Here is a 15598-nt window from a genome sequence, read left to right as displayed (position 1 = left end):
AGCAGGAAGAGTGATGCCGGCCCCCTGTGCATGTGGTGTGGGGCGGGGGGGGGACAGGAGGAGTGATGAAGGCAGCCACCACCTTGAGATCACTTCCCCCAGCCTCCAGGCCTGCCCCCCACCTCCAGCTCTTAGAGCTGTTATGTGGCCTCCTGGATCTGAGTCCCCCAAGCCCAGCATTCCATCTGATCCTACCTTGATCCACTGGCAGAAGATGGAGAAGTGGGCATTTGCCTCCAGCTCCTGAGGGGAGGGAAAAAGCTGACGTCACCAATCTAGGGATAGACTTGAGCCCCTCCCTCCATGACCCTGAGTGCAGCCCCACCCCCGGATTACACAAGAGGACTCCTCCCCAAGCACAGGAAACCACTCACCTGGAAGATGTCTCCGTAGCAGCTGAAGCCATCACCCCCATAGCCAGGAGGGCATGTGCAGACCCGCTGACCTCCTCCCACTGCCCGGCAGGTGGCCTGGGGTTGGGGGGCAGAGAGACATGGCCTCCATTCAGCACCCATAGGGCAAGCTGGACAGCACCCATCCTCCATCTCTCCGTTCACTCTGGCCCATCCTCCTGTTGTCCTGTCCAGCTACCCATCCCTACCATCTGTCTCTCCCTCTATCCAGTCTGTATTCAAGCTGCTCCTTTGGTGTGCCCGGCCCTGCTCTCCAAGCCAGTGAGCATATGACGTGAGCTACCCCAACCCATCCTGGCGGATGGGTCAGGGAAGTCCAGGGCTGTGGGAGCATCAGGGAGGCCCCGGACCTCCAGGTGAGGCCCGAGCTGAAGGCAGGAGGAGCTAACCAGGCCGAAGGTATGGCGCTGGGAGCACGGGACAAGGGTGGTGAGGGCAGGGGCTGGGATCTTTATAAGGAGGGTGAGAGCTCTGTCCCGTGGGCAAGCAGGTGACAGGGTTTGGATTTCAGGTTGAGAAAGATCCCAATCCTGACCAGAGACAAGAACACTGTTGTGGCCAAGGCCTACCCCTGAAGCCTCCCCTGGACCTGGAGCCCTCTCACCCCCTCACCAGATCATGACAGCCACCGTTGCCTGCCCGGCAGGGGTCAATGGGACTGCACACGTAGCCGTCCCCCGCGAATCCCAGCTTGCAGGTGCACTGGCTCTGGAGAGGTTGGGGAGCAGAGAGCCTCATCTCACCAGAAGCATGAAACCCTTTCCTCCTCCACAGCTCAGCTCCTGATGGGCACTATCCCCTGGGGTGGTCTGCTCAGACCCCAGAGGAGCTTTTCCCAGCCCCACCCTTGGAGGTCCATGTTCTAGATGCAGAGGTTGAGGCCCTGAGGGGAGACTGGCTCTCAGGAAGAATCTGAGGAAGTGATGGCATTGGCAGGGGGGCATCCAGGAGCCTCGGGGCCTCTTTGCTCTCAGGCCTGGGCCCAGCCAGGCTGTTGATGTCTGCAGTGTGTGATGAGTGGGCAGGTTTTGCCAAGACCAGCCCCAGGGATGGCCACTCGGATCCCCCCTCCAACCCCGCCACTCTGCTTGGCTGCTCTGATCCTTCCCGCTAAATGCCAGTGTGCTTGGGCTTGTCCACACCTCAGGTGAGTGACTAGTGAGACTCCCCGGATCTCAGTTGCCCTTCTTTGCACGATGGGGGCATCTGCAACTGCTTATTCCACCCTCAGTTCTGAACTTTAAAGCTCCTGATGGAGTTCGCAGCTCCAGCTCTCAGGCCCATTTGAGTGTCACTGCTGAGGTCCCACGGCTGGTGGTCCAGACAATCATGGGGCAGGAGGCAGGGAGCCCCATGGATCCCTGCATAAGCCTGGGCAGCACAGAGGCTGAGCCTGCAGCAGCCAGGCCTGGCCTCCCAACTTGCATATTAGATTCTTCAACGCCAGCCAGTCCTCGGGCTCACCAGGCCTGACGTGCTTCACGTGGAAGGTTCCAGATTCTGAGATCCTGTGACTGGAGTCTGAGACTCCAAAATTCCAAGAGCTGGATTTCCATGAGTCTAAAAATTGGGGGATGTCACTCTCCTTGGGCAGCTGTCTCTTCTTGCTTTGCTCAATACTGAATTCCTAAATCTAGAACAGCAACTAGCATGTAACAAGTGCCCGGCGACATGTGGGAAACCAGTTGAGTGGGTGAATGCGCTAATTGTCAGAAGGCAATGGCCCCAGTGGCCCGTAAGAGCAGAGGACTCATTGATTCTCGGTTATGAGAGTCCTCATCCCTGAGACACAGAAGCCACAGTCTTCTGACTTGGAAAAAATGCTGCCTTAGACCGGCACTCGAACATGCCTTCCTTTAAAACTACTGCAGCCTTCGCATTGCTTCCAGCACCCGTCCACTGCTTCCAGATTGTACAACATTTCAGAACTGGATTCTCACTTGTGTCTGAGATTTGAGACCCTGAGCTTGAGTTCTTAGACACTGCTAGAGTTAGATGCGCTAGGGTGAAGAGTCCCCCAGGATGGAGACCCCCACCCTGCTCTCTCGAGGCCAGCCAAGCCTCACCTGCCCGGGTCCCACATAGCTGCAGAGGGCGTCAGCGTGGCAGCCGCCTCGTACATCCAGCTCACACTCGTCGATGGCCACGCAGACACGACCGTCCCCACTCCAGCCCTTGTGGCACGTGCAGTGGTGGGTGCCTGGGGCCCCAGGGACACACTCAGCCTGTGAGAGCCATGGATAAATGACTCAGGGCTGCAGGGCGGCAGGCTGAGGGCAAGGGAGTCCCACCTCGAGCCCGTGGGTCAGGACTTCAAGGAAAGGGCCAGACTCACATTCTCCGAGCATCCACCACGGTCTGGGCGAGAGCAGGGGTTGCTGGGTGTGCAGGAGAAGCCGTCACCCTCAAAGCCATCGAGACAGAGACACCTGGGGGTGGGGGATGGTGAATGAGGAGCCTCCAGTAAGCCTCTGAAAGCTGTGAGCAAACTGACAAGTGGCACAGACGCAGCAGAGAGGAAGCGCACGTCCTCACCTGGCAACATCCCCCTGGTTAACGCAGCGGGCATGCGGGTGGCACTGCTGGGCCTGTTCTGTGGGCCCACAGTTCCCTGTGGACTCGTTGCAGAAGCGGCCACTGAAGCCTGGGGCACATGTGCCACGCTGGCACACCCCCCCACTGCCCGGACGGTTGTCACATAGACCGTGGACACAGCCGCAGTCTGCAGGGAGGAGATGGAGCAGGGAAACTGAGGCTGAGGCAGGGCTGGCTGGGAGCCAGGATGCAGTTGGGCAATGCTGGGAATGGGGCAGCCAGAATAGATTTGACTGCAGGGTCAAAATCAGGTCATCCCAGACTCAGGAGGGAGGAAGAAATGAGAGGGGAGCATTCATTGCTTTCAGTCACCTTATTCTAGCTGCCCTGCTCCCAACACCACCATCGGAAAGTTCTTCTGTATGTCTGACCTAAATCCTGCATGCTTTAGGTTAAACTGTGGCTCTCTTCCCGGCATGGGTAAAAGAGACATCTACTCTTGTGTTTCCAAAACCTTCTCCATAACCTCTGGACTGAACCCTTCTCCCTGAGGTTCTATTTCCCTTCTTGGGAGTCCCCAGCCCCACTTGCAAGCAACCCTTTTTCTCCCTGGCAGGTGGCCTAGGCCAGGATCACCCACCTTGCCGGCACTGGTCTCCATGCTTGTTTGGGTTGGAGCAGATGTGGCAGGCGATGCCCTTGTAGTCTGGGAAGCAGAGGCAGGCCCCACTGCCCTGGACCCCATCACTGCACTGCGGGGTGGGCAGGAGGCAAGAGCAGTCACGGGGAGGGGATTACCCACATTCTCTTCCCTAACATCCCTTCTCTCCACAGGCTGTGAGCTCCTGCTCCCCCTAGAAGACCTCCTGCTGGAAGAGACCTTCCAACTCACTGATGCTGCCAAAGAACTAGCCCCTAAAAGGCACCTGGCCCTGGAAGCTTCATGGGTGACTTCTGCTTAACCTAGAAACACATAACTCCTGTGCTCCTCCATAGCCAGGTGCTAAAGCAACAGTGATATTACAAAATGGCAAAAATGCAACACACACAAAAAAACTATTGACAAATAGCCCTTATGAAAATAGATGTAACAACTTAATTAATTGATTCTAATTAAAATAAACATAATTTGGTCCAACTTCCACTGCCTCGATGTGAAGAACCCAATACCAGAGAGAGGCAGGCTTTGCTCAGACATACAGCCAGTCACCGGCCAACTCAGAAAGGAGCCCCTATCTTCCCCCACCCCTCACTCCAGGGTAGGAGGGGACTCACGTTGCCTTTGCCATAGCAGGGGTTGGAGAAGCCCCCAGGACACTGCACACAGTCAGGCCCAAAAAACCCTTTGCAGCAGCCAGGTTTCTGTAAGAGAGAACACATCTGAGGGTCCGTCGGGAGCCATGTCGACCCCCTGGCCCAGGTTGCTTCTGCTCCCTGGTGCCACGTCTAGAGCAACGGGGTGGGCGAGGCCCCTCTGGGACACCTTTTCCACCATTAGGATGCAGCACAGCTCTCTGAGGATGGCAGCCCACCCAGCCCCAGCCTGGGGGCTCCAGAGGAGAAGCAAGTGCCCTAGATCCCTAGGGAGCAAGTGCCCCATGCCCAGGCTCACCAGGATGGTCTGGTTGCAGTAGTGGGCGCAACCCTTCTTCAGGACGTTCAGCCCAGTAGGGTCATGGATGTAGACACACTCCTCAGGGGAGATGTCCTGGGTGGGCCGTGCCAGGCTGGTCAGCAGGCAGGGGTCTTGGGCCGGCCCCCTTCACCAGGCAGCCCTGGTCAAGGGACCTTGGCCCCCTGGGCCCGGCATCTCCCCTGTCAGTGGGGCTGAGCCTCCAGGTCCAGCTGAGCCTCCCAGCCCCAATTCCCCACCCTGACCCAGGGCAGAAACCTCGCGGGGCAGTCAGGAGTCAGCCCTGAGAGCTGGGCCAAGGGATGCTCACCAGCTTCACGCTGTTGGGGGGGCACATGCTGGTGTTCAGGGCTTGGCAGTCCACACAGGAGCCCTGGGAAGGGTAGGGGGAGGAAGGGAGAAGGGTTAGTCATGGTTTATTTATTTAGCAAACCCTAAGAAAGAGGCACTCAGCCAAGGCCTGAAGTATGAGAAAGAGTCACCACAGGAGGGCCAGAGGATGGTGTTCCAGGCAGAGGGAAGAGCAAGGGCAAAGGCCCCGCGGTGGGAGGGCTCAGTGTGAGAGCATCACAGGTTTGGGCAGGGAGGCTGGGAACAGGGCTGTAGATGCGTGAGTGACGGCAAAGGGACCATCAGGAGGACTGCTGAGGGCTGGGTGTGGGGCGTCCAGGTGAAAACCGGGGCCTGCGCCCGAGCCCCAAAGCCACCCACTCATTTGAGGAGAACTAGAAAACAGTACCTCTCGCTGGGAAGATGACCCTGACACAAACAGCGCTGGGGTCCCGTGCGCTTACCGCCACGACCTTGTGCTGCTCTTCGTTGCAGAGCTTGGGCAGGATGGGCAGGATGGTCGGGGGCAGCAGGATGCCTTCCAGCATGTGGATGACGCCGTTGGCAGCCAGCACGTCCACTCTCCGTAGGGGGACCCCCTCAGGTCCCAGCAGGATGCGCCCCTGTGGCGGAGCCCAGCATGCATCCTTGGTCCAGTCCCCGTCCCTGCACTCAGCACACTGTCAGAAGCCCAGCCTGCCAGCCACCTCTTCACCCGCTCCCTGGCAACATCTCTTGCTCTGGCAGAACCGCTCCAGCCTCTGCACCCTGACCCACATGGTTTCTGTCACGTGGAGCCCCTCCCCCTGCCCATGTGCTCACCCTCCTCCTCTTTGGAGCCCTCCCAGCTTGTTGGGCCCCAGGAGAGGGATTTGATCTGTGCCTGCTCCCATATGACCCTCCACCAGGGCATGCCCACCGCAGGGCTCGGAGCACGAAGCCGGGTCCGAAAGAGGCTTGACACCTGGCTGGTCATCACCAGCCCCTCCACCGGTCCATCCCTGTTGCTCATGGAGCTCACCTCCTCTGAGATATTCACAGCCAGGACCTGGTTTGCCATGGTGAGGACTCGGCCCTTGGAGATGAGCTTCTCAACAGTCAGCTGGGGTGGAGAAGAGAGTGGCCTTAGACCAGGCACTAGCCACACCTTGGGGCCACACCCAGTCCTGCCCAGGTGACTCGCAGCTACCACCTTGGTCCCCAGGCTCTCCTCTGTCCTGTAGAGTCCAGATGGGCGGGGAGGGGAGAAGGGGCCCCCCGGAAGACCGGAATCTGCAGACAAACCCTCTGACAGCCCACTGGCAGGTGTAAGCCAGCCACCCTCCCAGAGGACCTCTCACCTGGCCGTGGCTATAGACATGGTACCTCACCAGCTCCTGCAGTTTGGAGAGACCCTGGCAGGAAAGAGAGGGCTTGGCTGCTAGAGGCTCTGAGCCTGTATCCCTGGCCCCTTCTCCCCGACAAGCTTACCGCTGTGAAGAGGTAGACCAGGCGGCCATCCCGCAAGCCATCCACAGCCTCATTGCTGGGGGCAAAGACTGTGAAGGGCCCAGGGCCATCCAGGAAGGAGGGCAGCCCACAGTTCTGTGGCGGTGAGAAGGAGTCTCAGGGGGTTCCGTGGCAAACCCTTACCTCTAAGTCCTGCCTGGGCCCTGCTGCCCTTGGTCTGCAGGGAACACCCACCAAAAGTAAGTGGGTGACATTGGCAATGGGTTCATGCTACCACAGAGATTCAGGATTCTGATGGGCAGGTTCCAGGATGGGGCTGTGGGCAAAGGCCCGTCCTACTCCAGAAGCCCAGATCACTCTGGGGCAGATTCTGGGTAGTGAGGGGTCCTGGGACAAAAGATCAGATGGGCGAGGACCTTTTGCCCAGACTCACCTCCAGGATGGTTTCAAACCGGCTGAAGGCCTCAGTGGAGGCAAGGATCTGGCCGATGGTCCTCTGTAGGAAGGGATGAGCATGAGGGCCCCAGAGGGGAAGGAGCTCTGCTCCAGCCCTGCCCAGAACTGCCCCGCCCCCCTCTCCAAACTCAGTGCAGGTCAGAGGTCACGCAGGGGCACAGGGCGGGGGGAGGGGAAGGCACTAGCTTACCTTGGGGTCCTCCGGGAGCTCTGGTGGGGGCTGCCACCGCAGGGCAGTGACCACGTGGAAGATGCCATTGGCTGCTGGGTAGTTGGCCTTGTGGATGGTGAATGTCTGCTGGGGCTGGTCTTTGTACTTGTAGGTGTATTTCTGCTGAGACATGAGACCTCTGGCTCAGACTCCAAACACCCACCCCTTGTCCTGAGGCTCTGTCCCACCTCCACACCTTTTCCCGGGCTGTTTTCCACCTATGACTCCTCTGGTCCCCAGGCTGAGGTCCCTGCTTACCCTGAAGCGGCCAAAAGTGACGGTGATCTCCTGCCCAGCCAGCGTCCACCACCTGCGTGTAGGCTGGGTCCCTGACTCCTCCAGCATGTGCTGCCCTGCGATGATGTGCTGTCTGCAGAGTTGCTGGGCAAGGGATGCCTGTGGGCACAAGGGGACGGGGGTGCCGAGTGGGCCCAGGGCAGGCAGTCCTCTTCAGGGACCGCTGCCCAAGCAACGGAGGGGACAGGAGGCCTCCCAGGCCTCAGACCCCTAGAGTGTGCACTGGGGACACTCTCAGGGCCCTGAAGCCTAGGGCAGGGTCCAGGGAGGAGGCCCACTCCTCAATAGGCAGGGGCTCACGTTCATGGTCCTAGAGGATATGGACGGTGCCAGCACGGTGAATGGGCCTGATGTGCTGAGGATCTCCCGGCAGCCCTGGTCTGGGGGCAGGAGAGGGTGTATCAGAATGGGTCTGGGAGGCCCTCAGCCATCAGTCCTGGGTTTTGGGGAGTTGAGGTTGGGGGGGGGGCGTTGGGTCTAAATCTAGGGTAAATGGGGACATCAGGATCTGGGGGGGTAGCTCCCACCTCCATCATGCACCCCACCACAGTCCATTCTCTGCTTCCACAGCTCTTGGGCAGAGAAATAAGGCATCTCTGGAGAGTCTGCCAAGGATGCTGGGTGCGAGGGGCGGGGTCTCAGGCGAGTGGCGGGGGTCACACACCCAGCATGGCAAAGGCGACTCTCAGCCGCAGTAACGTCATGCTCGTCTGGCTGGCCTTCTGCACCTCGTGGAGTAGGTGTCCGTAGCAGGCACGCCCATCTCCCACCTCGCCGTCCTTGCACACACAGCTGGGGGCATGGGTCGAACTGGTCGGGGCGGGGACGTGGCCAGGTCCCCCTCCTGGCCCTCACCCACCAACCCCACAGAGCCCTTGAGGTGCACACGGGCACAAACTTGCCCCTGCCAAGCCCACCCTCTCTGCTCTGCCCCTGGTGCCCAGCCCAAGGCACCTGTGCTCACCTGGTCTTTCCATCAGGGGTCACCTGGCAGGTGGCTGACCGGTCACAGGAGTAGGGGAAGCAGAAGGCGAAGCAGCCCGCGGAGGCATTGCGGTTGGTGCTGACCAGGCCTGGCTTACATGAGCAGGAAGCCTGGCCCACCCGGGAGGGGAGGGAGGACGACACCACGTCCGTGAGAACCGTGGCATCTGCCACACCACAGAGCTCTGCTGGGTCCTCACAGCCAACCGCCCAGAAGCGGGCTGTCATTCTCTTCCCATTTAACAAATGGGGCAGCTTAGGCTCCTGGGAGGCCCGCGATTGTCCCACAGCCCATGCGAGCTGGGGGACCGCGGGGCAGGCCCAGCCCAGGGCCCCAGCTCACCTGGCCTGGCCTCTTGTACAGACATAAGGTGGAGTTGCTGGGGCAGCCGCCGTTGTTGGCGGTGCATGGGTCCTGCGGCAGACACACCGTTCCGTCCCCATGGTAGTTTTCAGGGCAGCGACACTGTGCCTGCCCCCTGGGGCTCACGGAGCACTGGGCAACTGGGGAGCAGGGTGACGGCTGGCAGGGGTCAGGGGCTGCCGGGGCAGTGGAAAGAGCCCAAGTGAGGACGAGCACCCAGGAGGCCCATCTCCTCCACAGCCTCTATCCAGGTTGGCCCAGGGATGGGGTGAACAGACTGATCTAGACCTTGGGGACAGGCCCTATTCCCTCCCTCAGGGACAGTTCTCCCTCCCTGTAAAAGGCCAGATCGTACTTGCTGGTTTAAAAGGAGGCTCACCCTGAGCTGGGGCTCCTGGCCTCTAGATCCCAGACTTACCTAGGCATTCGCCGCCCTGCTGGGTGTGGCCAGGCAGGCAGCTGCAGGTAGGGGCCTCTGCAGAGCACTGGGAGTTCTGAGGACAGTTCAGGGCCTGGCAGACCGGGAGCTCTGAGTGGAGAAAGGAGAGTATCACAGCAGCTCAAAGTCCCAGGTTGGGAAGGAACACAGAAGCGAAGATGCTATGCCTAATTTGCCCTGTGACCCTGGCCAGGGGCCCATCCTCTCTGGGCCTCTGGGCAGTGAAGGTTTCAGATGACACCCCCTCCCCCGAGAGAGGCTGCAGGCAGAGGTCCTGCTGAGGCTCAGGCCCCATCCTTCACCCAGTCAGCCTTTCCTGCTCTGGCCACTAAAGACTGGCTACCCCAGCAGCTGCTCACCTTGGTCACAGTGGGGTCCAGTGAATCCAGCAAAGCACAGGCAGCTTCCATCCCCAAGTGGCCCATGGCGGCACACGCCATGCACACAGCTGCAGACTGGGAGCGATACACATGGACAGGTGGGACCCCAGCCTCAGCCAGGGGCACACAGGGACGTCAAGTCCCTGCCCTCTGCATCTCCAGAACTCAGCTCCAGCAGGCACAACCTCAATAATACAGAATTGTGGTGCAGGACCAGAGGGGTGGTGGGAGCCCAGGGCAGGCACCTGCGCTAGCCAGGAGGTTCAAGGAAGGCTTCCTGGAGGAGGCCTCCAGGAACAGCATGTGCAGGGGCTAGAGGTGTGATAAAGCAAAGCTCATGTTCCGAGAAGGGATGTGTGAGGCTGAGCAGCTGGGAGGGAGTCTGGTAGGGGCTGGCTGTAGAGACTAGGTCCCCACTGGCCCCCAAGTGGACATCGGCCCCGCCCTCCTGCCTGGCCAGCACTCACCTGACTGGCAGTCAGGGCCGAACCGGTTGGGGTCTCTACACTCCTGGCAGGCTGAGCCACTGAAGTTTTCCTGGCAGAGGGATGCACCAAGTCAGTGCAGCCCCTCCACTGCCCCCCACCCCAGCCCCACTGGGCCCTTACCTGGCACACGCAGGTCCCGTTCCTGTCTATGCCATCCAGGCAGGTCCCGTGGCTGTTGCATGGGGTCTCAGCACCCCCAGGGCACTCTGTGGACCCCCCCACCTAGAACTCAGCTCTGCCCCAAGAACTCTCAATTTACCTGACCCCAGCAGCTCTGGGCAGCCCCAGACTTGGTCCCTCCCCTGGGGCGGCCAGAGCCAAGAGGCCCAGCTGTCCATTAAGTGAGCCAGTTGAAGGGGAATGCGGGCGGGTTGAGGCATGAGGAGCAAGGCTGGGGCTCTCCCCCATACCATAGCACTGGGACCCCCAGTAGCCAGGGCAGCAGGCCTTCTGCACCACGTCCTTCGAGCACTCCACGCTGCAGCCGCTCACAGACAACAAAGAGTCCCCCAGCTGGACCTCATATCTGGGGACCAAGGATGGGCAGGGTGATGGGAGGGGTTCCCCCAGCAGCCTCCAGCCCAGCTTCCCCACAGTGGGTTCTGTTACTCTTGGTCCCCCGGCCCCTTCCCGCCTGGCCCTGAGCTGAACACAGGGCCTGGTCCATAGTAGATGCTCAATAAACAGCACTTGCCCTGCATTCTTACTCCTTCCTCCCTGCTTATCTCTGTCCCAATGGAGGGGCCAACAGACATGTGGATGAATGAGTCCCTGCCCTCACTCCCCAGGCCTGCCAGGCCCTCCTGGTCCCCTGCCATCCCATGGGATACCCCGGCAGCAAGCAAGGGTGGAGTGGGGGTCCGCACCGGCAGTCCTGTGAGATCTTCTCCGGGAACTCCCGAAGCCAGCCCGAGGGACACACCCGCTTCTTGATGGCAGGGCACGGGGTGCAGGGTATGTGAGTGACAAACTTGGTCTTCATGTCGCAGCGTCTGGACTGTACCTGGGCATGGGGAGGGTCTGGAGTGAGGGACCTGAACCGTGCACACAGCCCTGACCCTTGATCGCAGCGAGGCCTAGCACCCCTCTCCAGGCCCTGGTTTCCCATCTGTTCATTGGGGAGGCAGTGAGAACAGGGAAGGCCCTGAGTCTGGGGGAAACCGGCCTGTCACAGGCTGTCCCTGCCACAGTGTGTCTCTATGTCCACAGCCACACACCTCTGCCCGGGGGCCTGGAGGCACACCCAGAAGCCTCAGAGTCTCTGCCTTCTGACACAGAGCATCTGGCCCTCTTGTTCCACCCTGGGTGATTCAAAGGAGGAAACTGAACCCCAGGAGGGTGGCCCTCGCCTGTAGCCACCCAGGGACTTTAACCTAGACTCTCAAGCTAGTGCTCATTCACCCCTTTCATTTAAACATAAACACTAAATGACAGACTGACACTGTTGGGGAGAACACGGTTGACGCCATCCTCCATCCCCTGGGCACAGGCAGGATGAGAGCTTCAGCCACGTGCCATGGGGCTGGCCCTCCAGTTGTCACTCTGCTCTGAGCACGTCCCCACCTCGCTCCCAAATGACCCCCTCGGCCAGCCCAGGGCCCTCTCTGCTGCCCTGCGGTCAGAGACCCAGCAGCCAGCCCCATGCTCGAGGCCAGCTCGTGTGAGCAGGCGTGTGGGAGGGGGTCTGAGTTTGGGCCTAGCAGTCACATTCCCTGAGCCCTGGTCCAGGCCTGGCCCACAGCCCCACACGCCAGCTGGGACCCAGGGGTCCACTGCCCATCACTGGATGGGCAGTGCTGGGAGTGAGAGAACTGAGAAGACCCAAGCTGGAGGCCCAGGCGGCTTCCTGGGGAGGTGACAACTGAGTTGGGACCTGAAGGATGCATGAAAATTGGTCAGGGTCACTGCTCCTAGCAGAGGGGACAGGAGAGGCAAAAGTCACGAAGTGGGAAGAAACAAACGGCTATGTGTGATGAGGCAGAGACACGCAGAGACAGGCAGAGAGGAGGCTGGAGAGGGGCTGGGGCCAGGCCAGGCCAGGCCAGTGAGGGGAGGTGGAGTCCGGAGCAGACCCAGGACTCGTTTATGTTTTAAATGGGCCCTCTGGCTGCTGCATGGAGAACAGAGGTGGGGGCAGAAGAGATGGTCACCTGAGAGCCAAGAAAGCCTTGGGCCTGCAGTCCACTCACTGGCCTGTCACAGCTCCCCCAAGTCCACCATCAGTGGGGCTACCATTACGGCAACAAAGTCCCAATAACCTACAGCACTGGCCCTGGAGGAATGGAAGCTAACCTCTTGGTTGTCAGTGGGAGAAAAGACCACAGCAAAGTGCATTTTGATGAGGAGAGCTTTCAGGGGCTTGGGGCATGGCCTGGAGAAGCTGAGAAGTTCTCATCTTAAAAAGTGCTGAAATGTATAACTGATTCACTTTGTTATAAAGCAGAAACTAACACACCATTGTAAAGCAATTACAACCCAATAAAGATGTTTAAAAAAAAAGTGCTGAACACAATGTGCTCCAAAAGGGAGTAAACCCAGAACATCTCTTTCCTGGAACACATCACAGATGTGTGGCTCTCAAAGCCAGAGAAAAGCAGAAATAGTGCCTCAATACTTTCTGGTGTACATGAAGGTCCCAGGGCCTCTCCCAGCTGCTGTGATTTGGCCTTTTCCGCTCCTGCCTCTGTGGTCTGCAAAGAGGGAAGTTGCTGCGGGCGGCCTCAGCCCGAGCTGTGGGGCTGGATGTTGTGGTCTCATTCCCCACCCTGAGGCTCGGTCTTTGCTGAGCCAGGGAGCGACTAGGAAGTTGGGTAACTTCAGGGCCAGGCAGCTGCTGGCTCAGGGCAAAGGCTCTGCAGGTGGTGGGCTCCCCTGAGGGCCACCTGGCCAGCCAGACACAGCTGCCAGCGTCAGCGCAATGGCCCAGGGACCAGTTCTCAGAGCAGCCCTGGATAAGGGCTCAGGGGCAGTGAGAGAGCACTGTCCTCACTCTTGGGCAGAGGGGGCGGTCCTGTCAAGTGGCGGGTGAGTCACAAGCACGGGAGGAAGCTGGAGCCTTGCGGCTGGTGGTGGGGTGGACACTCATTCACGAGATGTTGCATCTGTAAATGCGCAATGGATGGATAAACCAGTGGACAAGTCACACTTCTCTCTGGGACCTCACCGGAAGTGGGCATTCAGGCCCCCTCTGCCTGGTGGCGTGGAAGGAGCCATCAGCCCCAGCCGACAATCTCGCCACTGGTCCCGTTGGGTGGAGTGAGGCTGGATTCCAGCCGAGTGCTGAATCAGATTCCCTTCTTCCCTAGGGCACCTCGGGACCCGTCTGAGCCAGGCGGGTGCTGCTCCCCTCCCTGTCCTAATCCAGAACTGATTTTGCAATGTCTGCATCCCATAGAGACACAGCTGGGGAAGTTGAGGAGACACGAGGTGTTAGCCTCGTGTTGTGATAAATTGTGAGAAGGTGGAAGAAACTCCCCCAAGCTGGGGTCCAGGGCCCAGAACCCAAACTCCCTCAGATGGGAAGGGACCTCCCCAACTACCTCCCCTTGCTCAAGATCAATGCTCCTCTCCCTTCAGACCACAGCTTGAGACCACAGGCTTCACCTGCACCAGCATACACCTAGCAGAGGAGGCACTTGTGAAAGACTTGAATAGACAGGTGCCAAGCCCCCTCCCCCAGGAAGCCTTCTCTGCCTCTACTGCCTGAACCTTCCTGTGTTTGAGTTCTGCTCCTCACTAGCTGTGTGACCCAGAAGTCATCCCTTCCCCTCAGAGCCTCGGTTTCCTAATGTTTACAGTGGATCTCGTGCTACACAAGGTGCCGGTAGTGCTGAGGGACTGAGGGTGAGTGAGAGGCCAGCGCTGCTGCGTCCCTGGCAAGAACCCCCAGGGCCCTCTTCCCTGGCCCAGGAGGTCTGAGCCCCAGCCCCAGAGGGCAGACTTAGAGGTGGTCTGTGACAAGGAAAAACTCCCAGGCTGAGGCCCCTCATAGACCCCTGTCACAAGAACATAAGGAGGTGGCCTTCAAAATTCCCTTGCATTGTACACATGGGGAAACTGAGGCAGGGAGGGAGCAGGAACCACCTGCAGGGCTCAGCACAGCCTGAAACCCTTGGCTCTTGCACCATCACTGTCACTTTTTCAACCTCAGATCTGCCCGTTCCCAACCCTGACTTGGCCCTGAAGCTGGTGAGGCCCCTCACCAGACCACAAGGCCGATGAGAGTAAGCCCCAGGGTAGCACAGGGCCTGGGTCCCTGTCCTGGCTCTGCCTGGCAAGTCCTTTTCCTCTCGGGACCTCAGTCTGCCTGTTAGTGATTTGGGGACACTAGCAGCACCCCAAGAGAAATTGGCTTCACAGGAGAGGGTCCCTCACCTGGAGGCAGGCCCCAGCCAGGTGACTCTGTCTCCAGGCCTAGGGTGGGAGGCTCTTACAGAAACTCCAGTTGGGAAAATGTCCCTACTATGGGGCTTGGGTGGATCTGCAGACAGGCATCCCAAAGGGGGCTTGTGCATGTGGACCTGACAGCCACACACTGGGACCGTCGGCTCCTCCCTCATGGCCAGATGGGGAACCGCAGCTCTGGAGTTGGACCAACCTGTCTCTATCATCCTTGGGTTTTGGCTTCCTCAAGCGGAGAACAACAGGGCCCACTGCTCAGGAGCTGGGATGGCTTGAGGGGATGATGCTGGGTGTGCCCAGGGCTGTGCACTTGAACAGCAGCTCTTAGGCTTGAGGGCATTATTGTTGGCTGCTGTTTGCCCAGAGGGACTGGGGCTGAGTAGACCTCATTCTGCCTCTGGGCACACACACATGCACACACACCCAGCACGCCTACACATGGTCCACGTGAGCCTCTCAGTTTGTCCGCCTGCGAGGGTTGGGGGTGATCACATCTCCCATCCCCAAGCCAGGGCCACAGAGACACCGGGCCTCAGTCCGGGCAGGGGGATGGGCCTGGCTCTGTATACCCTACCCTCAGGCTGCGGAGACCTGGGACGGCTGCCCACACCCCCTGGCTGGCTAGCCGGACACAGAGGAGGGCAGGCTGACACATCCCTGCCAACCCAAGCAGCGAGACACAGACCTCAGCCTGGGGAGGTGGGCACAAAAGCCCAGCCCTCTGTCCAGCTCAGAGAAGGTCAGACGAACCAGCTGCCCTGTGTGTCCCCAGCCCCGCGCCTGATCCGTGAGCGCTCCCTCCCTGCTCCTACCGCTGGCTGGGAGGGCCTGGATGTCATGTCCCCCCGCAACCGGCTCACACTCACCTTCTGCCCCCCGATGAAGCTGAAGCCTGCCAGGCAGAGGGCCAGGAGGCAGAGCAGGAGGTGGTCCCGGGGCCCTGCCATGGCTGGTGGTGGCTGGCGGGCACGCTGTCCAGGACAGAACTGGTGCAGCCAGCGTGGAGAATGAGCTCTAGGAGGCAGGCACAGGGCGGGCAGGCAGGACAGGGCGGGCGGGGGCTTTAAAAGCAGCCGGGAGGCCCCGCCAGCTCACCCCCACAGGAACCCGCCAGGATTTCCTCCTGCGTATCAGCAGCCTGCAGGCGGAAGGGAAGGTGCTGGCCACTGACCCCTGTGTGGACGCCTGGGCCCAGCTTGGGGCTTCCTGGCCTGGGAC

At 60.0% G+C, this 15598-nt stretch overlaps 1 protein-coding gene across 1 annotated transcript in view; it reads right to left on the bottom strand.

Annotated features, from left to right (window-relative positions):
- The window catches only part of STAB1 (stabilin 1), a 28505-nt gene extending 13138 nt beyond the window's left edge, over positions 1-15367 (bottom strand). The window contains exons 1-28 of the mRNA XM_007451862.1: positions 15247-15367; positions 10846-10982; positions 10390-10505; positions 10100-10185; positions 9959-10028; positions 9471-9566; positions 9091-9201; positions 8652-8848; positions 8289-8419; positions 7989-8116; positions 7625-7704; positions 7286-7423; positions 7007-7147; positions 6794-6856; positions 6382-6495; positions 6252-6305; positions 5933-6013; positions 5376-5534; positions 4892-4954; positions 4561-4656; positions 4224-4310; positions 3589-3700; positions 2949-3135; positions 2749-2842; positions 2480-2638; positions 1026-1121; positions 375-470; positions 196-243 (exon numbers count right to left, since the gene is read on the bottom strand). Of these exons, the coding sequence (XP_007451924.1) occupies positions 196-243; positions 375-470; positions 1026-1121; positions 2480-2638; positions 2749-2842; positions 2949-3135; positions 3589-3700; positions 4224-4310; positions 4561-4656; positions 4892-4954; positions 5376-5534; positions 5933-6013; positions 6252-6305; positions 6382-6495; positions 6794-6856; positions 7007-7147; positions 7286-7423; positions 7625-7704; positions 7989-8116; positions 8289-8419; positions 8652-8848; positions 9091-9201; positions 9471-9566; positions 9959-10028; positions 10100-10185; positions 10390-10505; positions 10846-10982; positions 15247-15327 (3021 nt within the window). The 5' untranslated portion in view covers positions 15328-15367. The remainder of the gene's footprint in view (positions 1-195; positions 244-374; positions 471-1025; positions 1122-2479; positions 2639-2748; positions 2843-2948; positions 3136-3588; positions 3701-4223; positions 4311-4560; positions 4657-4891; positions 4955-5375; positions 5535-5932; positions 6014-6251; positions 6306-6381; positions 6496-6793; positions 6857-7006; positions 7148-7285; positions 7424-7624; positions 7705-7988; positions 8117-8288; positions 8420-8651; positions 8849-9090; positions 9202-9470; positions 9567-9958; positions 10029-10099; positions 10186-10389; positions 10506-10845; positions 10983-15246) is intronic.
- Between the last annotated feature and the right edge of the window lie 231 nt (positions 15368-15598).

The sequence above is a fragment of the Lipotes vexillifer genome, unplaced genomic scaffold (genome assembly GCF_000442215.2).
Source record: "Lipotes vexillifer unplaced genomic scaffold, Lipotes_vexillifer_v1.1 scaffold500, whole genome shotgun sequence".
NCBI lineage: Eukaryota > Metazoa > Chordata > Mammalia > Artiodactyla > Lipotidae > Lipotes > Lipotes vexillifer.
This window is presented reverse-complemented; position numbering and strand designations above follow the sequence as displayed.